The sequence below is a fragment of the Epinephelus lanceolatus genome, chromosome 15 (genome assembly GCF_041903045.1).
Source record: "Epinephelus lanceolatus isolate andai-2023 chromosome 15, ASM4190304v1, whole genome shotgun sequence".
Classification (NCBI taxonomy): Eukaryota; Metazoa; Chordata; class Actinopteri; order Perciformes; family Serranidae; genus Epinephelus; species Epinephelus lanceolatus.
In genome coordinates, this window is record NC_135748.1 from 14,018,354 (window position 1) to 14,041,971 (window position 23,618).

The 23,618-nt window shown below is 40.1% G+C and overlaps 1 protein-coding gene across 1 annotated transcript; it reads left to right on the top strand.

The window, feature by feature from the left end:
* The first annotated feature begins 15,208 nt into the window (after positions 1–15,208).
* odc1 (ornithine decarboxylase 1) lies at positions 15,209–20,316 on the top strand. The gene is made up of 11 exons (XM_078174967.1): positions 15,209–15,367; positions 16,316–16,464; positions 16,708–16,845; positions 17,150–17,323; positions 17,474–17,646; positions 17,761–17,977; positions 18,070–18,153; positions 18,303–18,465; positions 18,575–18,690; positions 18,841–19,055; positions 19,150–20,316. Exons 3-11 carry the CDS (start codon positions 16,744–16,746, stop codon positions 19,310–19,312), a joined length of 1,407 nt encoding a protein of 468 aa, XP_078031093.1. The 5' UTR covers positions 15,209–15,367; positions 16,316–16,464; positions 16,708–16,743; the 3' UTR covers positions 19,313–20,316.
* Positions 20,317–23,618: the final 3,302 nt, after the last annotated feature.

Genomic DNA, 23,618 nt, shown 5'->3' on the forward strand with positions numbered 1-23,618 from the left:
TAGATCAGGATCAGGGTTTAACATACTTTAAGACAGAAATTCGTTGGTGCAAAGCCTTTGGAGAATGAACAGGAAGCTTTTTATTTGTTGAGAGATTACCATCAGTTGAGAGTAGGTTACTGAGGCCAGATGACAAAGCTCCAGCCTAGTTTAGTCCTTTGTGTTGGGAAACACCAGTGACACTGTCCTGCTGTAGAACAAATAAACATTATTTAGCAAAGTGTCATCTGGTATAGTGATTTCATCTGGGTTCCAGGCAAGTTGCCCCCCCCCCCCCCCCCCCCCCCTTTCTCTCACAATGCTTTGGCTTCACCATGACAACTTAGCAATCAGGCCACAGGAAGTAGGTCAACCAAAGCTGGCACAAAGAATCAGGAAACTGTATTTCTGCAAAGACAAATAAGTGATATTTGATATATTTTACCTTGTAAGCCAAACCATTACGTAGAGCTGCAGTATGCCTCGTGGTTTGAGATTTGTGCTTTTGTAGAATTTGTTAAGGCATGTATTAACTTGCAATGATCAAACATGTTGCTTACTCCAACTGAAAATCCAGGGATCCTTTAATGTGGCCGAATCAAGCCACACCTGCTGAAGGTTTGTGGTTTATAGTAGCGTTGTGAACGCTACTATAAACCAGCTGACTTACCAAGTGTCCTTAGAAGCGACGCTTGGTAAGTCAGTGTGTCTATAACTGTGGATAATCCACAGACGACACTCTCAACAAGTTTCATAGGGACTATATGTCTTAGGTGGAAGGTAGTGCCATTGAATATTAATGTGCCAAGAATCAATTAATTTCCCTTGTTTTCCTGAATCAGCTAATGTCAACGGTTTTCATTCCCAGCTAGTCAACATTTAGTTCCCCAGATCCACTTTGTTTGGACCAGTCTGACAGTATACAGTCAAGTTGTAAGAGAGAACCATGAAGAACCAACATAATGTAAGGCTACTGAGCGCCAGTTGGAAAAAATGATACCAAACATGACTATTCCCATTCACAAAGTGGTATATGCCGGTCAAAAATTACAGACAGAGACACAACACCTTTAAAGAAACTTGTTTTGACAAATAATTCCACCTAAAAAAGCATTCATGATTTTTGTAAATTTAAAAGAGCTCGTTATGACTTGTTTAGGACTTGAAACTTAAAGTTTAGGACTTGGACTTGATTTGAGACTTGAGGACAAAGACTTGAGACTTTTGGACTGTGAAACAATGATTTGATCCCACCTCTGGTTACAGCTAATTAGCATGTTAACATTTCTGTTAAGCTCTGAAAGTACTGCTGTCTGGTGAATGACCAAATACCTGCAGCTGTTGTTTGTTAGCTTATTAGCAGTTAGCAAACTAACAAGCTAAACTAAAGATAGTGCACAGTACATCTGCTAAACATTAGCATGTTAGCATTGTCAATATTAGCATGTTCATATACTGATGTGACACAGCCTCAAAGAGTAACTATGGCTGTGGACTTTATTTGTGGACTTTAGTTTAAATTTTTTAATGCTGTGAGCACCACAAATAAAATTCCATTCACCACCATGGTGTTGGGGTAGTGTCAGAAAATATGTGGCTTAACAGAGTGCTGCAGAGACGTTTTTCTGTAGGCCAACCCGGAAGTTAAAATTGTGCTAGTTCCAAAAAGCCAGCAGGATTTTGCATTAATGCAGAAAAAAAGCTCTGTGGCAAACAAAAGTTTAGAATACTTGCACGTTTTGTTCAGTAAGACAATCTTCAAATGAACTTTTATGATTTTTTAAGCGTAAACACAATCACCAGAGGTAAAAAGCTAAAGTTAGCCTATCAATCACACTACAGTCGGGTGTCTTCAACGTCGCCACCACAGCGAGGCAGTAAAGTTGTGTTTGATGTGATGATGCTGTGTAGTCTCATTTAGCCACTTCTTAGCAACCATCTTAAGATCCTACCGAAGACCCGTTCAATAAACCCATACACCTGAAGAGAGGGAATCAGGAGTGCTAAAATGCTAACTCGAAAAAAATAATTAGCTAGCCATCCACACACTTGGATTGTGCAATGAATGTGTGTTTGAGCTATATTGTGTAAGCTATATTGTGTAAGTCTGAATGTTTATAGATGAAAAAATATTTCTGTTAAATTCAGTGTGTATTTAGGTCCAAATGTAAACAAGGTTTCAGTATTCAATGTCTCAAGTATTTGTGTCTAAATATTTGACTAAACAATGGAAAACAGTCCGGAGGAAGTCCCGAAGGCAGACTGAAAGAATGGCTACCAAGGTGGACAAACCGGTAATCAACACAAGGATGATAATAGATAATGATTCTTCAAATTGTGGATGGGGAAAAAAAATGTGGGGAAGATGAAATGCAAACAACAGCCACTCTACCATATTCCTTCTCCATCTTCTTACATTGAGAAGGAAGCCTCACGGCATCAAATAGAGAGCTGCTCAGCTCTGAAATAGCACCTACTTAGGGGACATTGAGTTCCTAACCCTTGATTAGGTTATCTGTAGACATTTACTTTGCAGAGACTAGCTGTAACTTTGCAGGCCTCTGTAGGTGGTCTGATATGCAATGGCATTGTCTTTTGCTTCTACCTCTTTTATCTTACATTTCAAAGAGCAAATACAACTGTGCTAATGGTAGACCCATGACACCTTCACTGTGAAGCAGAGAGCCTTCCCTTCAGTCCCCAAAAGGATCAAAGGAGTGAATGTGCTGACGCAGCCTGGCCACAGAGCTTCAGGCCAACCCAGAAAAGCACAAAAGATATTCCAGTGAAAATATGATCACTTTTTTTTTGACCTTGGTCTCAACAGCGCCGTGCGCACCACCAACTCTGGGCAACTCAACCTTGAAAGAAGAAGAAATGATGAGTCAGCAGAGAGCCAGATTAAACAACTCTCTTCTCATCACTCCAGGAACAGAGCTGACAAGTGGGCAAGTGGGTCAGCTGCATGGTCAGAAATGTCTTTATAGCCACCTTTTGATGTAATATAGACTATAAATAGACTTAAATGTAATGTTTAGATCATTAGATATGGATAATACATACATATTTCGACATTTTTATTGATATATTTCTTTTGATGTTACTGCTTTTACTCTGAAAATTTTGAGTGTCTGTTCTTTTCTTGAAAAACTGTCATCTGTGTAACAACCAGTTTGTCCTATACTTGTTTTCTGAGTGCACCGATTGCATCTAATGATCTAATATTTGTATTTACAATGACTCTTCATTCTCATCCATTCTTTTTCTGTGTCTGTCTGACAGACAGGCACAAAATACACAAAGATGCAAAACAATTCTTGGTCACTGTCACAAGGAGCAGCAAGGGCTGCATAAACTTTCTCCCCACTGTCATTATGTCCCAAATACCATGTAATCAGTGTTGGGAAAGTTACTTTTGAAATTTACAGGTTGCAGATTACTAATTACCATGTTAAAAATATAGTAAGTAATGTAACTATTTTTATTTCTTCATCAAAGTAATGTAACTTCCTGCATTTGATTACTTTTACTATTACAAATGTTTTAAATGGGGCAATAAAAAAAAAGTCCTAAAAACACAAGTGCATAATTGTTGCACTCAGATTTGTCCTAACAGCTTTGCTGACCTGCATTTTCTGGCAATATCCCAAAAGCAGGCATTTCAGCATGGTGAAAAGATGCAAAGCCACAGAATAAATGTTATATTTGACATATAAACGAAATATATTTGGATGCAAGGCAAAAGTTTCAATACATATTCAATATAACACTCAAATATGCTCAGAATGCCGTTCCCCCAATATATTGATAAAAATATATCAAACAATTGGTTGCACTTTACTTGAAGGTATCTGCATAAGAGTGACATGACACTGTCATAACTATGACATGACACGGTCATGAACCTGTCATGAACATTTTGTACATGTCATAAACGTTTATGACTGCTGTCATTAAGTGTCATTTGGTTTTTGTAATGACAAGTTGACATTGTTTGGGTTGTCTTGATTATGACAACTTGACATTAATCAAAGTGACATTACCAGAAGTTGTCTTTGTCATGACAAACTGACCTTAGATTTGTTTGGGATGACCTTATTATGACAACTTGACATTAACCAGGATGACATTACCAGAAGATGTCTTGGTCATGACAACTTGACAGTAGCTATCACAATTTTTTTTATTCACTTGACCCTGAGTTTTAAAAATGTCGGCGTGCAAAACCACCCTGTGGTCAGTTGTGTTGGGTTGAAGATGATGTCAGGGCACTTTCACATGGCATCACTGTGACAGCCAGGTGAGAATCCCACTGATATGACAGGGTACTATCTGCAGTGGAAAATGAATTTGAGAAAAGCCCCTGGTACCATAAGTGAGTGGAGTACAGCTGAACTGTGCAGTGGAAATGAGGCAAAGGTTTCATAGTCAACTCTCAATCTACCAACATATTTAATGTACAAGAACTAAACTCTTGTAAGAAACAACCATTAAAGCAAAGTGTCAACTTATTTCTTCTCCAAACATTATTAGTTATGTAATTAATGTCAAACAAAACAAGACAAAAAATACTGATATAATTTTAAGAAAAGATAAAGACAATTTGACTCCAATATAAAATCAGTGAAATAAACAGTCATTCAAACTTCTTCATGTGTTCGTACTGACGTACAGTACAGGCCAAAAGTTTGGACACACCTTCTCATTCAATGCGTTTTCTTTATTTTCATGACTATTTACATTGTAGATTCTCACTGAAGGCATCAAAACTATGAATGAACACATGTGGAGTTATGTACTTAACAAAAAAAGGTGAAATAACTGAAAACATGTTTTATATTCTAGTTTCTTCAAAATAGCCACCCTTTGCTCTGATTACTGCTTTGCACACTCTTGGCATTCTCTCCATGAGCTTCAAGAGGTAGTCACCTGAAATGGTTTTCCAACAGTCTTGAAGGAGTTCCCAGAGGTGTTTAGCACTTGTTGGCCCCTTTGCCTTCACTCTGCGGTCCAGCTCACCCCAAACCATCTCGATTGGGTTCAGGTCCGGTGACTGTGGAGGCCAGGTCATCTGCCGCAGCACTCCATCACTCTCCTTCTTGGTCAAATAGCCCTTACACAGCCTGGAGGTGTGTTTGGGGTCATTGTCCTGTTGAAAAATAAATGATCGTCCAACTAAACGCAAACCGGATGGGATGGCATGTCGCTGCAGGATGCTGTGGTAGCCATGCTGGTTCAGTGTGCCTTCAATTTTGAATAAATCCCCAACAGTGTCACCAGCAAAACACCCCCACACCATCACACCTCCTCCTCCATGCTTCACAGTGGGAACCAGGCATGTGGAATCCATCCGTTCACCTTTTCTGCGTCTCACAAAGACACGGCGGTTGGAACCAAAGATCTCAAATTTGGACTCATCAGACCAAAGCACAGATTTCCACTGGTCTAATGTCCATTCCTTGTGTTTCTTGGCCCAAACAAATCTCTTCTGCTTGTTGCCTCTCCTTAGCAGTGGTTTCCTAGCAGCTATTTGACCATGAAGGCCTGATTCGCGCAGTCTCCTCTTAACAGTTGTTCTTGAGATGGGTCTGCTGCTAGAACTCTGTGTGGCATTCATCTGGTCTCTGATCTGAGCTGCTGTGAACTTGTGATTTCTGAGGCTGGTGACCTGGATGAACTTATCCTCAGAAGCGGAGGTGACTCTTGGTCTTCCTTTCCTGGGTCGGTCCTCATGTGTGCCAGTTTCGCTGTAGCGCTTGATGGTTTTTGCGACTCCACTTGGGGACACGTTTAAAGTTTTTGCAATTTTCCGGACTGACTGACCTTCATTTCTTAAAGTAATGATGGCCACTCGTTTTTCTTTAGTTAGCTGATTAGTTCTTGCCATAATATGAATTTTAACAGTTGTCCAATAGGGCTGTCGGCTGTGTATTAACCTGACTTCTGCACAACACAACTGATGGTCCCAACCCCATTGATAAAGCAAGAAATTCCACTAATTAACCCTGATAAGGCACACCTGTGAAGTGGAAACCATTTCAGGTGACTACCTCTTGAAGCTCATCGAGAGAATGCCAAGAGTGTGCAAAGCAGTAATCAGAGCAAAGGGTGGCTATTTTGAAGAAACTAGAATATAAAACATGTTTTCAGTTATTTCACCTTTTTTTGTTAAGTACATAACTCCACATGTGTTCATTCATAGTTCTGATGCCTTCAGTGAGAATCTACAATGTAAATAGTCATGAAAATAAAGAAAACGCATTGAATGAGAAGGTGTGTCCAAACTTTTGGCCTGTACTGTAGATAGAAACTTTGGTCTCAGTATAACCTCTGTCAAAATATAGGTTGAATAAATGTAATTCAAATTTACGTTTTTATGAATGTGTACATAATATAAAGTAAATCATGTTAACATAGAACCAGGAATACCACACACTACAGGCAGTTATAGCACATGATTTTGCTCATGCAACTGTATGCTCAGGGCAAACTGGCATGTGACAGTCTGTGTTGGTAGCAAAGTGGATTTCCCAGCTAAGTGTTTCCATCTATTCAAACTGCATAGGTGGAATGGAGTGCTTTTGACTGGGGCCCTCCAGGAGTGGGGTCTCTCTTTGAGGTCATTTTGAATCTCTTGTAGTTGTTAATAGGCCCGTTTCCACCGCAGCAACTTTGGGGTAATTTTACGGGGCCGGGGCCATTGGTGCGTGTCTCCACCGCAGGAACCACCCCCGAAGGACAGAGTTCCGGAACTTTTACAGGGGCTAAACAAGTCCCTGCCTCGGAGTAGGTACTCAGAACGGCCCCAAGAAATTCCTGGCTGGGGCTTGGGGATTACTTGGTGCTGATTGGATATACTCAAGGCGGGATGTGACGTTTTGTAATTAATAACATGGTTATCGTAGATTAGCTAGGCTAACCGATAGCTGTTAGTGGTGTCTGTAATAACTCAATAAACAGTCCGTGAAAAAATATTTTTTCCAGCGGATATCTTAGTTACAATATGATTGAACTAGCAAAGCAGTTTTGTGTTGCTATGTGTGGTGTTTATTCAGTTTTGGGAAATCACGATGTCTAGAAAGCATCAGCTGGCAGGGACAGCTAACAGCAGCAGCAAAGCTAACATCCGGACGTCATCTGTTAAAAGCCTCCCATTGTCGGATACGACATGAAACTACTCCAGTTAGCTCAATCATGTCGTAACTAAGACATCCGCTGGAAAAAATGTTTTTTTCACAGAATGTGACCGGAGTTATTACAGACACCGCTAACGGCGTCCCTACGCCCCTACGTCGCCCCGGTCAAAATGGTCGCGCAACGATTACGTCACATACAGAGCCCGGTAACTTTACAGGAACCTTCCTCCTACTAAAGATACTATTACTAAAAGATCATAGACATATGTCTATGTACAAGATGTCCCACCTACAATATACCCCCATTGTATGAAATGGTACACATTTCCGGTCTCCTAAGTAGGCGTTGTCCCCTGTAGCCCAATCAAAGATGATGGAGAACCGGCAATCAAAGATGAGTATCCCCAACCTCGCTTGGTTATTGTAGATTAGCTGGGCTAACCATTAGCCGTTAGCAGTGTCTGTAATAACTCAGTAACTCAATAAACGGTCCGTGAAAAAAATATTTTTTCCAGCAGATATCTTAGTTACAACATCAGGACGTCATCTGTTAAAAGCCTCCTGTTGTCTGATACGACATGAAACTACTCCAGTTAGCTCAACCATGTTGTAACTAAGACATCCGCTGGAAAAAAATATTTTTAGTAATCCAGTATCTTTGGTGAAACTGCACTGATTTCAGCACCAGAGAGGAGATAACTGTTGCCAGATCTCGCGAGAGTGTGTTGTTGAGACAGAAACAGGTCTTGAACAAAGTAAATTTTCTCCTGATTTGTCCGTCTGAAATTTGCCATTTTGGTGTTGGAATGTTCTGAAGATATGTGGCTTGTGATAAATGGGTCCAATATCTGCTTCCGTGACTATGGGGCGAAAGAATCGGCCATAATCTGTAATCACGTTCATTTCTCCCACTGAAGTCAATGGACTCAGGACCTGCTGTTAGTCTCCTAAAGGGACGTGGTGGTCGCGAACCCCACGTGACACTGATACAGGAAACTGACTCGCAGTGGACCGTCTTGGCTTATCCACCTTCTTTGCTCCTACTCCGCTCTCTCAGTGGAGACACGGCAGTTGAGAGGGCCGAGTGAGAGGACGTTCCTGTAGTAGTTCCTGCCCCCCAAATAGTACCAGGAACTTCTTCAGTGGAAACGGGCCTTATGTCTTTTTGTAGTCATTTTGTGTCCCTGTGGTTGTTTTGCTGTCTTTTGTTGTCTTTTAGAGTCTCTTTGTGGTAATTTTGAGTCTCCTCCAGGTTGGTGTCTTGAAACTGAAACTTTGGGCACCTGGGCCTGAGAGTGGTAGGACCATCCATGTAATCCATCCATGGTCGTGACTATTTATAAATCCCAGCACCCTGCAATCAAAATGGTATAGTTCAAACAGTGCCCTTAAAAAAGACATTAAGATTTCATCATGCAATGTCTGTATGTATGTAGTCCAGACAGTGAGGACATACATCTGAAAATATATGTAAAGAAGACAGGAGTAGCGTGACAGTGAAAGTGACATCAGCCTTGTGAATGAACTGACTGTGGATTAGCGCAGTCAGGACAGACCCACAAGACCAAACCTTCAATTTAATTTTTTTTTAAGGTATTGCGGTAACATGCCAGACACTACAGCATGGCCTTAATTACAAGCCACCCATTGTCTGTGTATTTCATGGAAATACAGATCTTAACATTTACCTCCACTCTTTACGTGGAATGTCTTTGTCACAGCCTGTAGTCTCAGTCTTGTTTGATGTATTGCATCTCCCTCTCCTTTTATGCCAGTCTGGATTGACCTCACAAAACTGACATCAAGTTTGATTGGAAGCAAATACAAGACGTGAGTATTTTGATTTTAACTGCCACTGAATTCCTTAATATTAAAATTTACACACCACTGAATTCTCAGGACTGAAATATTTTACTTTGAAGACCATGTATCTGAATTTATTTGTTCTAAACTCACCTCTTAGAAATTAAAATATGAAATTCCTTGAGTTGCAATTTGAAACGAGGAATTTGATTTTTTTTTTTCACTGTTTACAAATTGAGACCCAAAAATATAAGTTTCAGAATTTAAAAGGAAAAAAAAAGGATTCAGATTGCTCAAATTTGATTGGTCAAATTCAGATCTAAAACTTCAACTCGAAAAAATTGAAATAGCAACATCCGGGCAACCTAGGCAGTCGAGCCTGAATGCAGTCGGACCAACTTCTGGCCTTTCAGAGCATGTTCTGTCAGGCATGTGATCCAAAAAAACAATAAATAAATAAATAAATCCAAAGATAATTACCAGGGAGAATGATGAGGCCCCAGTAAGTCATCCAGTTTGTGCTGTTTCTGTATCTGCTGATCTATTTGATTTTTTTTGCAACCTAAATTTTAAGATCTGAATTTGACCAATCAAATTTGAGCGACCTAAATTTATTTTTTTCCTGGAATTGTGAAATTCTGAACTTAAAATTTTGAATATTAAGTTGTGAACAATGAAAAAAAAAATACATTCAAATTCAGCTTTTAAAATTAAATTGCAAAACAAAGTTTCTGTTTTGAATTCAAAAAGGTAAAATCAGAACAAATAAATTCAGACACATGGGGTTCAAAGTGAAATACATTCCAATGCTGTGAATTCAGTGGTGTTTAAATTACAATATTAAGTATTTGTGGCTGTTAAAATGTAAATACTTATGTCTCTCATTTCCATGTATTGGTCTGTTTCTAAATTCAGAGTTTGCAGCATGATTAACACTGCACTTCCTTTCGGTGACTGGCTGGTCACAGTTTAGTGACTGTGCCGTGCAATAGTCTTAACTCTACCCAGCTGTCTGGGTGGAGTCAGTGGCGTCATCAGAGCTTTAAGATAATTAAGCGCCCTGTGTGTCAACATGCTGCTGGGTGCCTGCCCCATCAAAGTCACACTGACCAGAATCAAAAAAATAAAGAAACGCCGCAGACACCATCTGCTGCAAGCAGCTTTCTGGACCACTCAAAATTGCTCAGGTAGCTATATTGAGGTAAAGCCTTCATGGATGTTCATTATTGTTTGTTCATCTTATGAACAAACAAAGCAAGCCATCTTAAGTATAAACAAATACACATGCCCACGCCCAAGGCGTGAACTTCAAAACCTCTGCCTTTTCTGAAACATAGATACAAAACTGACACTGACAGCTAACTGTGGTTACTTTGTGCACCAAGGGACAGAGTTTTTGCCACCAGGACCCCAAGGCTCTGGAATGACCTGCCCAAGGATATAAGGCTGTCTGAGTCACTGGCTTTGTTTAAGTATCTCCTAAAAGTTTACTTCATATCCTGACTTTATCTGAGCTGTCTATTTTATTTCTATCTTACTGATTTTAATGACCTTTTATTATTATTATGACCCTATTTTATCTTGATGACATTTTATGACATGATATTTGTTTTATTCTTCTTGTGTTTTAATTGTGTTTAGTTTTATTGTACAGCTCTTGCTATATAAATAAAGTTTATTATCATTATTATTATTGTTATTATTATCTTACTATATAATGACGAAAACTCTGTCTGTCTGTGTGTCTGTTCCATGTTTTTCTCCTCACTGACTTGGTCAATCCATGTGAAATTTGGCACAGTGGTAGAGGGTCATGGGAGGATGCGAATTAAGCAATATTACGTCAATTGGCCAAAGGGGGGCGCTATAGCAACCTATTGAAATTGCAAACTTTGAATGGGCATATCTCATGCCTCGTATGTCGTAGAGACATGAAACTTTGCACAGAGATGCCTCTCCTCATGAGGAACAAATTTGCCTCAAGAAACCATAACTTCCGGTTATATAGATTTTCGCCATTTTGAATTTTTTGAAAAACACTTCAAATCGATCTCTTCCTAGGAAGTTTGACCGATCTGCATGAAACTCTGTGAACATAATCTAGGGACCAATATCTAAAGTTCCCTCTTGGCAAAAGTTGGAAAACTTACTAAAACTGAGCTTCTATAAGGCAATGAATATTGCGGAGGGTGTGGCTCATCACATAAAGGTGTATAACATCTCAAGGGTTTCACTGATCACCACGCAACTTTGTAGGCATATGACCACACATAATCTGAGGGGACCCCTCCATTATTGACCCCATCAAACAAAATGGGGGCGCTAGAGAACTAATTTCTTATCTAGGCCTAACCGCCATATTGATTTTTACTAAACTTGGTAGATATGTAGAACAGGACGCCTCAAGGTGACTGGAGAAATTTAACTCTAATTGGCAACTGGGTGGCGCTATAACAACAGAAAAATGCTTAAAAATGGCTAAAATGCGACCGATCGCTGTGGCTCCCCCTGTGGCCCAATGTTTGTTTTTTTTCTAATTTTTGGTATGACTAAGTCATGGTATGGTATGCTGTACATAATCACGGAAACTGCCAGTGTGTCATTCTGTCAGTCAGTCATTCTGTCTGTCCCACATTTTTCTACTCACTGACGTGGTCAATCTAAGTGAAACTGCACATAGGCATTGAGGATTGGCATAGGTAGAAGGTGACAAAGCTACCAATGGGTATGGACTAGTTATTATCATTATCACCTGGTACAAATGAAGTTGAGTACAGTTTATTCCTAGGCCTTAATTACAATATATTTTGTGAGGGAGTGGTGTTGCTGTAGTCAAAAAAGTCATTGTATGTCATTAAAAAGTCATAAACAAGTCATGTGCACTTTTCCTGTATGGTCCTCAGTCATATGCTGGCTCCTTAAATTGGCACTCAGTCAGCAAAAAGTTGAGAACCCCTAATCTAAAATTTTTGCTTTCAAAATGCTCTTAAATGGTCAGTGTAGCTGTTTCTAAAAATTCATCCCGAGGTAAATTCCTCCCAGACGCCCCTGGAATTAATCGGGAAAAAAAATTATCTCAACAATTAACAAATTCATCCAGTGCTGGGCCATGATCATGCTCTGATCCACGCAGAAGGCTGACAGTAAGGGAATCATCCGCGTACTTAAGGTGTTGATTGAATGTGCCCATATCAGCTGATACAGATGATGTGCCAATATTATTGTGCATCCCTGGTTTATTCACTTGAGAAATGTCAGGGAAGGAGTGGTTTGTTTCCTCAGCATGTTATGCACACTGAGTCAGATGGTACAAAAACATAAGTTGATGAAACAGTGGCATTTCATTATGCAACTATGAGCTAACAAAGAAGTGAAGAGAAACACAAAGCCAGACGCAGTGATACACATGACACAGTCACCAAGGCCTGTAGCCCCGTACACTGCACTGTATCTTGTGGGTGGCCAATAACAATCATCATCCTTGTCCTCTGTGATGCCTTGTAAATGTGGGGGTTAGGCCACAATGGTCCACAGTAATGATAACAGAAAGTCCACACAGAGCGAGAGATAGACATTACAAGAGGAGGAGAAGGAGAGAGGTGAAGGAGAGGGTAGAGACACAGACATTCGGTGGAAGAGAGAGACACAAACAGAAACAAAAGGAAATGACTGGAAGTCAAGAAACAGTCTCATTTGGGTTTTCTATTAAATACGTCAAATACTTAAGTGTTTTGGGATCTTGTGATTTTTACCAAGCTGATAAACATCTGTTGAAAATTGAATTAGCCCCCAAGTGTGGGCCCACTTCCTCACTGACAAGCATGGGTCTGCATAGGAAGTGAGGCCTGCAAGAACAAGTTCAGATTCAGGGCAGGACTATAGGAAAACTGCAATGTATGAAAATCATTAAAGATTATGTCATCATACAGTTTTGCCGCTTAACCTCATTTTAATGTATTAACCAATTCAGAAAGGGCTGTGCTTTTTACTTTTTGATAATTAAACTGCTTGGAAAACATGACTTCATTCACCAGTGCTGCAGAAGATTTGAATGGAAACGCCATTGTGCAAAAAAGAGTTGACTGCCATCTTGATTTTGGCCTCAGGACCTGGAAAAGATATTAAGTTAAGCCCACAGATATGTGGTCCTCATGAAATCCTGACGTTTGCTGTTAGTGTACTGGAACCACTGCTTGTGCAACATTTCCACATGTAGCCTACTGTTGGGTCACACTAATCCAAGTTCTCCATTTTCCTTCATTTGGTAATGTCTGCTTGCAAACCAAATGTCAATGAAAGCAACCTTTGGACTGATTAGACTGTGCAGTAAGGGGGAAATTATGGAGGTATTTTTGTGTCTTTTTGTTGCAATCATATAAACCCGTTTTGAGAGCATATTTCTTGAACTGCAATCAAAAATCAAGTTTGTAGGTAAAAATGTTTGATCATTTTGCTCATAAATCAGAACTCTTTGCTTGCGAGTTAAAGTTTTGCTTGCAAGTTCAACTGCACTTAATGGGCGGGGCCTACGCTGATGGATGAGAGAAGAGTTTCTATTGGTGGGTTTGACGTGGCTCCACACAGAGCGGGCTACACCCACGATTTCCTCTCTCCCACTGGAAACACTCTACTGTAGGCATTACTGCTACACCCCGGGGCATCGACGGTGCTGACTGTTACGCCGTCGAATAGTTCTGCCCTGGCTAAACAAAAGCAATCTACATGCACCAGTTCAAATATAACATTCTTGCTATTATTAGTTATGTATAAACATACCTGCTAATTGATTTTCACAACAGCTCCCGCACTGAATTCCCCGTGAACTACAGAACTCCCATGTTGCTTTGCAAGCTGTCATTCCGATCAAGACTGGCCAATAGAGACGTGTCTTACAGCTTTCAGTTTAGGCCAGGTTCAACTTTTTACTCGCAAAACTTTTTGACTTGCAAACGGAAAAAAATTACTCGCAAACAAAACTTTTGGATTTGCATTTTTTAATCAATCATTTTTCACTTGCAATAAAACATCTTTGATTGCAATATTGATACTTTTGCTCTAAAATCTTTTTTTTTGATTGCAAAACCTACTCTGCTTGATTGAATAATAAAGAAACAAATGTAGCTCCATAGGAAATGTGTGGAGGACAGGGATTTGAGGGCTGTGGGTGAAAAAGCATCTTACAGCTTAAGAGTAGAAGCACCATAAAATATTTTTAAAAAAACCTGCATATCATTCTTTGTGATTTACGCTAGCGTGTGTGTTTCAATTCATGGCCCACGTTTGTTATACAAACTTGAAGAAGGATATAGATATGATACAAATGCTCTCAGAACATGGCTTTAAAGAGCTGTTGTTGACATATGTGCCTGTGTTGACACGTTGCTGTCTCTGAGTCATCTTGTGATCTCCTTTAATCTCATCAGGTAGGTCAAGACCTCAGTATGAGACTGAACAGACTGCCATCAAGCCAGGTCACATCCTTGAGGCCATGCTGCCAGTCAAAGCCAGACAGTGTGTGAGCACCTCTGGGGTAAACACAAATGCAGTGCAGGAACCTGTACTGATGTCATCATCATGAAGTCAGGTAGATGTATGCATAAAAAAGCTCTAGGGCTCTGGCCAATGAATACTTTAATTATTGGATTCGATCAAGCCTGAGCATGTTTGGCATTTTTGCTTGCTTAACTGATTTAAATCTTACTGTTTATCAGAGCATGTTTCGCTACATCCAGTCTTGTAGTGGTAGTTGATGAAGTGGGTCACCTACTTGGTAGATGAATAGGTTACGAAGAAGGAATTAGGTATATGTCCTATAAAGCCTATTGCAATGGCTTTTGGCTGACAGGTGGGTATATTGTAAACAACCAGAAAAAATAGTGGGTATACCCCATGTACCTGCTTATACCCTCCACTACACCACTGGCATGCAGGCCTTTTCTTTAATGTTTGGACTTTCTCAAAAGACAAACTTCAGATAACATACCCCTATTTTCATAAGCTCAAATTTATTTTCACAGTAAGCACTTGGCAAAAGAGACAACACAAGTTTTTACGTGAAGAAGTACAAGCTTTTTTTTTTTTTTTTACGTAACAGATAGACGGTCTGTTTGAACTGGCTGTGTTAAGTAATCTTGTGTTTTCTAAGTAGTTGTATGGTGGTCCGTGTCTGTCTGTCTGTCTGTCTGACCAGTCTTTCCCACCATGTAGATGAGGTTACAAGCCTAAACCGGTTCATACGTGGATGGGAGGCCGGTTTCAGCTGGCTGCGTTGCCGTAGTAACGAGCTCTCTATAAATACTGTCGGGATCTCTTGCCGGCTTCCACTCCAGTTTCAGTCCTAGTAGGGTTGAAACATCCAGTAGCGGATTTCTTTGTGGAGAGAACCCGCTTTATTTTTTTATCCCAGCATTCTGGTCTCATGGACACACTCTTTGTAAATGCTTTTTAAGGTATGCAATGTATTTTCGATATCTCACAACTAACGACGTCACATTTTATCTTAAATGCTTTTTAGCTAACGTTAACGGTAGCAAGTAGCAGGCTGATTCAGTTGTGGCGGCTCAAACAGGACAATGACTTACGGTTGTTTTATTGTTTAAGGGTTGGGTATTTTCGCTACATTACCGTAACTGTAATGCCAATTTGAATCAAAATTGAATCGCTATTGAGTGTTACCTAATATTACGACGTGGCCGGTGTGACAGGCGGCGGGTTAGCTAACGTCATTTTCGCAATTATTATCTTCACCTCGCTAATATTATCTTCACCTCGCTAACTAACCGGCATTACGTTAGCACGTGGTGTTAACTTGTCAGGGCCGTAGACTTCGGTGTGTCGATGTTACGATGAACAAATTCTTATGTTGGCGTTTACTTGGCTGAACCACGTTATCAGGAACTTCATATGCTAGATCACCTCATGGCACGAACGGCTCTACGCGGAACCGGCATATTGACGTTGGCGTCATTTGTTAGTCGCCGATTGGTTCGTATTCACGCCATTCTTCTACGTTACAGGCCTATCTTCTTTGTAACTGGATTAAATCTTGAGTGGGCGGGACTTAAGTACTTTGGGCTTTCAGTGACTTCTCTGTGCAGACGGTACAAAGTAATCATGATTCATGACATAGTAGTTATAGAAAGGAGCGCTATTACACAAGAGGCTGCACGTGTATGTCTTGAGCATGCCACAAGTTTTGTCAATTTTATGACAGAAAGTAATGGTTTAAATAGAATCATCTGTAGCTTTGTTAAATTTATAAATATAAAATTGCTTGTAGCTCAAAAACAGAATACATTTAAAGTTCTGCAACTTATTTCCCGACCCAGCTTCCTCCTTTTCAGGAAATGCATTTTTTTTTTTTTTTTTTAAAAACTTAAAAATGCTCTTGTTCACAGAATCATCACTGTAGGAAGACGCACACTGGCTACTCAGCAGGCCCCGGCCTTGAGTCATATTTGAAGGGATTTAACTTCACCGGTGAGCCCCCTTGGCTTCTCTGCACCTGAGGAATAGCAACACTAAATTTCATCTTTTTCATATCCAAGTAAGTGTCTCACTTTCTGCAGTTTGAGCTTGATTCAATACTGCATTGCCATCTTAAACCGATTACACTGTAACACAATTGTTATTCAGTCAAGAACTATGTTTTGGGAATTGTTCACAGTTGCACTGTTTGAGATTTGCCTAGGAGTGGGTAATAAAATGGGCTTTCATTATCACAGGCACAAAAGACACCATGTTCTCAAAGCTGAAAGTAATCTCGATATGTCCTCCACCCCCTTTTCAGTTTACTAGTGACTAATCAAAAGGACTTCTTGTGACCATGAACACTGCCACTGCCACTGAGGTTGACTTCTCTTTCCTGGAGGAGGGCTTCTCTGCCCGGGATATTGTTGAGCAGAAGATCAATGAGTCATCCATGACGGTAAGCATCCTGTGCTGACATTGTTTAGGGGATCAGATGGCACCATCTGTTCAGTGAAATCAACAGGATGCAACTGAAAGCAAGCAGTTTAAATGACCTCCTACTCACTTGTTCAGGTTACTTGAATTGCTTTGTCTGAATTGTATTTCCTTTATGTAACTCTTGAGACCATGGTGGTGTAAATGTCAGTTTTAATATTGCACACAGTGCTTATTGTTCACAATGTATCATGTGATATTCTATGTTTTAAAATGTTTTTGTTTAATGCATATGTTCCCTTTCTTTATTCGTCCCTCCATTACAGGATGACAGGGATGCCTTCTACGTCTGTGACTTGGGAGATGTACTAAAGAAACACCTGCGCTGGGTGAGGGCCCTGCCTCGCGTCACTCCTTTCTATGCTGTCAAATGCAACGACAGCCGGGCTGTAGTTATGACGCTGGCATCCCTGGGAACTGGCTTTGACTGTGCAAGCAAGGTGTGTGTTGGAAAATTCCCATAGCACTAGGTGCTCTCTGAATAATACGATGCAAAGCTCTCTTGATAAACTTGCTGAAATTGCACTGGCAGCTCGTGTTTTTAAATTAGCACTTTTTTTTCGCTGACTCTTGGCATTGTCCCCCTCTAGACGGAGATTCAGATGGTTCAGTCTCTGGGAGTGGATCCAAGCAGAATCATCTATGCCAACCCCTGCAAGCAAGTTTCTCAGATCAAGTATGCGTCTGCCCATGGTGTCCAGATGATGACTTTTGATAGCGAGGTGGAACTCATGAAAGTGGCCCGCTGTCATGACAATGCCAAGTGAGACATTTTACCATTCACAATATGAAAGCTTCAGTGGCATTTTATTTTTTACCCATCTGCCTTCTTGTCTCATTTTCTTTGTCATTTACCATGTTTCTGCTTTGTGTCCAGGCTGGTGCTGCGTATTGCCACAGATGACTCAAAGTCAGTGTGTCGCCTGAGTGTGAAGTTTGGGGCCCCACTCAAAGCTTGTCGAGGTCTTCTGGAGCGTGCTAAAGAACTGGAGCTGGATGTGATCGGCGTCAGCTTCCATGTTGGCAGCGGCTGCAATGATCCTGAGACCTACACCCAGGCTATTGCTGATGCCCGCTGTGTCTTCGATATGGGGGTGAGTTGTGACAGAGATGCATGTACAACTGTAATAAAGTGTGTGTTTCACCCAGTGTACTAAACTGAGAATCTGAAATTTGTGACCTCTAGGATGAGCTGGGCTTCAACATGGACCTGTTAGACATTGGAGGGGGTTTCCCTGGTTCAGACGATACTGAACTCAAATTTGAAGAGGTATCTTGCAAATTTTCAATCATGTGCTATTTCATGGGCTTAGCAAGTCTTTGTACATTTAGCTGCAACATCAGTAGCACTACCTCAAGATAAGTGCTTTTTTATAGTCTGATATATATTTACCTGTGGACACTTTTTCCCCTTGCTAGATCACAGCAGTAATCAATCCAGCCCTGGACAAGTATTTCCCTGCAGACACTGGTATCAGGGTCATTGCTGAGCCAGGCCGCTTTTATGTGGCCTCTGCTTACACACTGGTTGTCAACATCATTGCCAAGAAAGTCATCATGGACGATGAATCAGCCTCTGACGGTAACATATATGTATTTAGAACAATTACTATGATTTTAGAAAATGACTTGATTCTTAAATATTTGTAACATATCTCAATATTAAAATGATTTTGTGCTTTTCTTTACAGAGGAAGACGAGGGGACCAATGATAGAACCCTGATGTACTATGTCAACGATGGCGTGTATGGATCCTTCAACTGTATACTCTATGATCACGCTCACTGTTTGCCAACACTAAATAAGGTAAGTGGAATTCAAGGATTGGAAAAAGTAGCAAAGTTTCTCCTCATACATACAGGTCAGTGAAAGGTGAAACAACTGGTAATGGATCATGTCGTCTTTTTTTTTTTTTTTTTTTTTTTTTTACCCACCCCCCTCTCCTTTTACTAATAGAAGCCAAAGCCAGATGAGGTCATGTACCCCTGCAGTATCTGGGGCCCAACATGCGATGGCCTTGATCGCATTGTTGAGCAGTGCAACCTGCCTGACATGCAGGTAGGCGACTGGCTGGTCTTTGAGAACATGGGTGCCTACACTGTGGCCGCCGCCTCCACCTTCAACGGCTTCCAAAGACCTGACATACACCACGTCATGTCCCGTACTGCCTGGTGAGTAGATGGTTGTCCAAAGTAGTCTGCTCATGAGGAAACTTTAAGTGGATCTTCTGACAGTCTTAACTTTTATCTGCATTGTCCTCTACAGGCAACATGTGCAGCAGATTTGTTCCCAGGGCATGCCAGCTCCTGTGGAGGAGTCTTGCCTGTTTGAAGTGCCAGCCTGCTGCGGTCGAGAGAGCAGCTTGGAGATGCCCACTAAGCCCTGCCAGGCCCACGTGGTTTCAGCACATAATGTTCTTCAGATCTAGCATCCTTTTTGTTATTAATTATTGGAGAAGGTTCTCTATCCTTCCACCCCCCCCCCCCCCCTTTTCCTCAAATGTACGTGACATTTCAAGGCCAGTTACTTGACAGGAGAATGAGAGGGACATGTTGTTGCACAAATTTCTGTGTTCTGTATGGAAGCGGGGATCAACCCTCAATGAAATGAGGCTGAATCACACTCTGAGTGTCTCTGTGTGTGTTACAGGGCAACTCTGTACTTAAACTTGTTGCTGCAGTCTTCCCACCTGAATTTGGAGGAATGACTGTAGGAACTGGAGTACTGTAGTTCATAAAGAAGCTATTTGCTCAACAGAATTAGTGTAGGTAGGGAGAGAAACCTTTGCTTTGCAGAATAAATCGCCAAGCAACTACTTCACTGTTTCACATCACCATAGGACTCACAACACGTGAATCTGTAGCTTAAGTCCGAAAGGTGAAGGGTTTCTTATGCTATTAATACTATGAAAAAGAATAGTAGCAGATTGCTTCCACCCTAGGCAATCACTAGTGCTGACTCACCTGCAAAATATAGGGTGACCCTTTTAAAGCCCTGTTAACATCTGAAGTGGCATCCCTTGCTAGTTGCAAAGAGGTGGTTGGAGGGGTGATTTAATTCCTCAAACATGGCTGCTATGTTTCTATTTATCTTTTCCATGATCTCCACTTCTGTACAGAACCTCTCAAGTGTTAATCAGCCAACACTACAATTGTGATCAATAACAAATCTTCAAGATTAACACTTAAAATACAGGGACTCAAGAAGCAGACTGCACCTCTCCTCTTCTCCTCCTTATTTTATTTTTACTTTTTGTAACTCTTAGAAGGCAAGAAGTCTGTTCTGATATTAATAAGAAGCAGTGTTAAACCATACATTTGAAATGGATATGAAAGAGACGGGATTGCAAATTCATAATGCTTTCCTATGGAAACTTTTTGAAGTTTTGTATTTTTTTAATAAATAAAACATTAGGCGCAGAGCCGAATAATAGATGTTGTGTTTCTTTGTACATGTGGGGTAAAAATATTAAAATGCATTGACTGGACTGTAGAACACTATTCACAGGGTGTCTCAACAGTTCCACCTAGTGTTCAAAGCTGGAACTGATTTGAAAACAGGTCTGCCTGTGATGGATTAATTTCCCCTCTTGTGGCTGTTACCCCTTGACTGTTGTTGCATACACTTGCAAGGTGATTGATCTTGGATGCCAGCATAGAATCATCACCCTTAAGTATACCCTTTTACTTAGATAGCACTCAGATATGTTTCATGTGGACCTGGAGTGTAGATTATCAAGCCAAGCCTGACCTTTCGTGGAGTTCACAGAATGCAGCAACTGCATTATATAACATGCCAAACCTTAGAGATAACAAATCAACAGAGTCACTTCACTTACATAACAGTTTTCACTGAGACCTTAAGGGTAAATGGGAATATATGGTGTGTGTGTGTGTGTGTGTGTGTGTGTGTGTGTGTGTGTGTGTGTGTGTGTGATGTGATGTGATGTGATGTGAGTAATCTGACCCTTAATAGTTTATTACTCTGTAGTAACAGTAATATGTTGATACATGCATATATTCATATATATTCAATACACCTAGTTCTTACATTTACAACATGTTTTACATTTAGGCATAGTTAAGTGACGTAACATCCATAAAGTTAAGGCCTTTGTTTTGTATTTTAATGTATACCTTTATATCGTATATTTCTTTCCGCTATTCCTTCACAGTTTTTGAGTTATTTTAGGTAACACATTGTATTTGGAATAATAATCTATTGTGGCAAATAGAGGCTTTTTAAGTGTGGCTGGCTGTCTGGTGTGTGGTTGTGTTTTATATGTGTCAAGGAAAAGTTCAGACTGTAAAAAATGTATCTCCAAATCCATGTTGGTGCAGTGAACGCCCATGGACAAAATTTCAAGGCACAAAGGAGGTGCTGGGGTATTTACAAAGTAACTTAAAGTTTAATTATTAACTTACTCAGTCATTTGTTATTCATACATGATTTATTCATTTACTCCATATACAGCCCTTTTTGACAAAACATCACTCTTCACAGATGTTAAACATACACCTACATATCATATCTTTGAGTTATAGAGCGTAATACGTTATAGCGTAATAGGTTATAGATTTCAAATTACCCTGTTTGTACCATTTTAATGACTTCATCAAAATAATGTAACTTATTACATTTGATTACTATTTGATTTATTCTGGGAAATAAAGCTGAAAAATTACATTTTTCTTTCCTCAGTAACTGTAACTGAGTTAAAATACATTTATTTTGTATTTCGATTACATGCAACTAGTTTCATGTAACCAGTTGCTTCCCACGACTGTTGTCAGCTGATACGATTTAATTATGTACATTATTCTGTATACACTATTTAAACAGTGTGCATTGTCAACGATATGCTGTTTACTGAAAATGTTACACTCTACCTTATTCTAAAAGTGTAGGCTTCATTATACTCTATATATTGTTTAAATTGTGTATACTAGTCCATACCCATTGAGTGCACAGTTGCCCATGTACAGTTTCACATGGTGTGTGTTTGGGATACAGGTCATAGGAAATTGCAGATTAAATAGTCAACTGAACCCATTAAGAAGAGCAATGTATTCAGACAGAGTTTTTGTGAATTTAATACTACGATTGCTTTATTGAAAGTACAGTAGTACCATTGCCAATAGTGGGATAGTTAGTGGGCTAAAACTGGACATTAGTAGTTGAGGTAGCACGTAGAAAGGCAGATAGTTAAAGTGTTTATATATGGTATTGACTTAAAAGTGGGGCGCACTGGTAGTTCGCATGGGAAAGGTGCGGCTAGCCCTTGTTGCAGCAGCATACCATACCATGATTTAGTCATACCAAAAATTAGGAAAAAAAACAACATTGGGCCACAGGGGGAGCCACAGCGATCAGTCGCATTTTAGCCATTTTTAAGCATTTTTCTGTTGTTATAGCGCCACCCAGTTGCCAATTAGAGTTAAATTTCTCCAGTCACCTTGAGGCGTCCTGTTCTACATATCTACCAAGTTTAGTAAAAATCCATATGGTGGTTAGGCCTAGATAAGAAATTAGCTCTCTAGCGCCCCCATTTTGTTTGATGGGGTCAATAATGGTGGTGTCTCCTCAGATTATGTGTGGTCATATGCCTACAAAGTTGCGTGGTGATCGGTGAAACCCTTGAGATGTTATACACCTTTATGTGATGAGCCACGCCCTCCGCAATATTCATTGCCTTATAGAAGCTCAGTTTTAGTAAGTTTTCCAACTTTTGCCAAGAGGGAACTTTAGATATTGGTCCCTAGATTATGTTCACCGAGTTTCATGCAGATCGGTCAAACTTCCTAGGAAGAGATCGATTTGAAGTGTTTTTCAAAAAATTCAAAATGGCTTAAAATCTATATAACCAGAAGTTATGGTTTCTTGAGGCAAATTTGTTCCTCATGAGGAGAGGCATCTCTGTGCAAAGTTTCATGTCTCTACAACATACGAGGCATGAGATATGCCCATTCAAAGTTTGCAATTTCAATCGGTTGCTATAGTGCCCCCCTTTGGCCAATTGATGTAACATTGCTTCATTCACATCCTCCCATGACCCTCTACCACTGTGCCAAATTTCACATGGATTGACCAAGTCAGTGAGGAGAAAAACGTGGAACAGACACACAGACAGAGTTTTCGTCATTATATTGTAAGATTGTAGACGAAAAGTAAAAAGTAACCACATTACAAAAACAGACACTTGTGCTGACCTTGCATACACACTGCAATGGTTTTTTAAAACTGACAATTCAAAGGAGTCAGGACGATAGAATATCTTAATTTCTTTACAGAACATGTTATGATTTAGCAGCAGAGGTAATACAGCAGTAAAGTAAGTGTTCCGGTTACAAATGCATCACTGACGCAACTGTTAGAGCTTCTAATAAATGCATACAAGTAGCAAATACCACTGCAAATGTTTTGCATATGACAGACCCAAGTAGTACAGTGTGCACGCAGTGTGTGACTGATGACTGATTTTCATTTACATACATGAGGAAACACCAACCAAATTATCTAGTCACCATTACAGTATACAGTGCAGCAGTGTGATAGTCAAGTTACGCAATATATATATAGGAAACAAACAGAATTTAGCCTGAACATCATATTTGGTATACTACTCCTGCATAAGTGTTAAGCATGTAAACCTTTTAAAAGCTTTACATTATAATATAAAACTAAATCAAAAGCACACAGAATCAAATGTCTTTAAAAATGACAGCTCAAGAGAG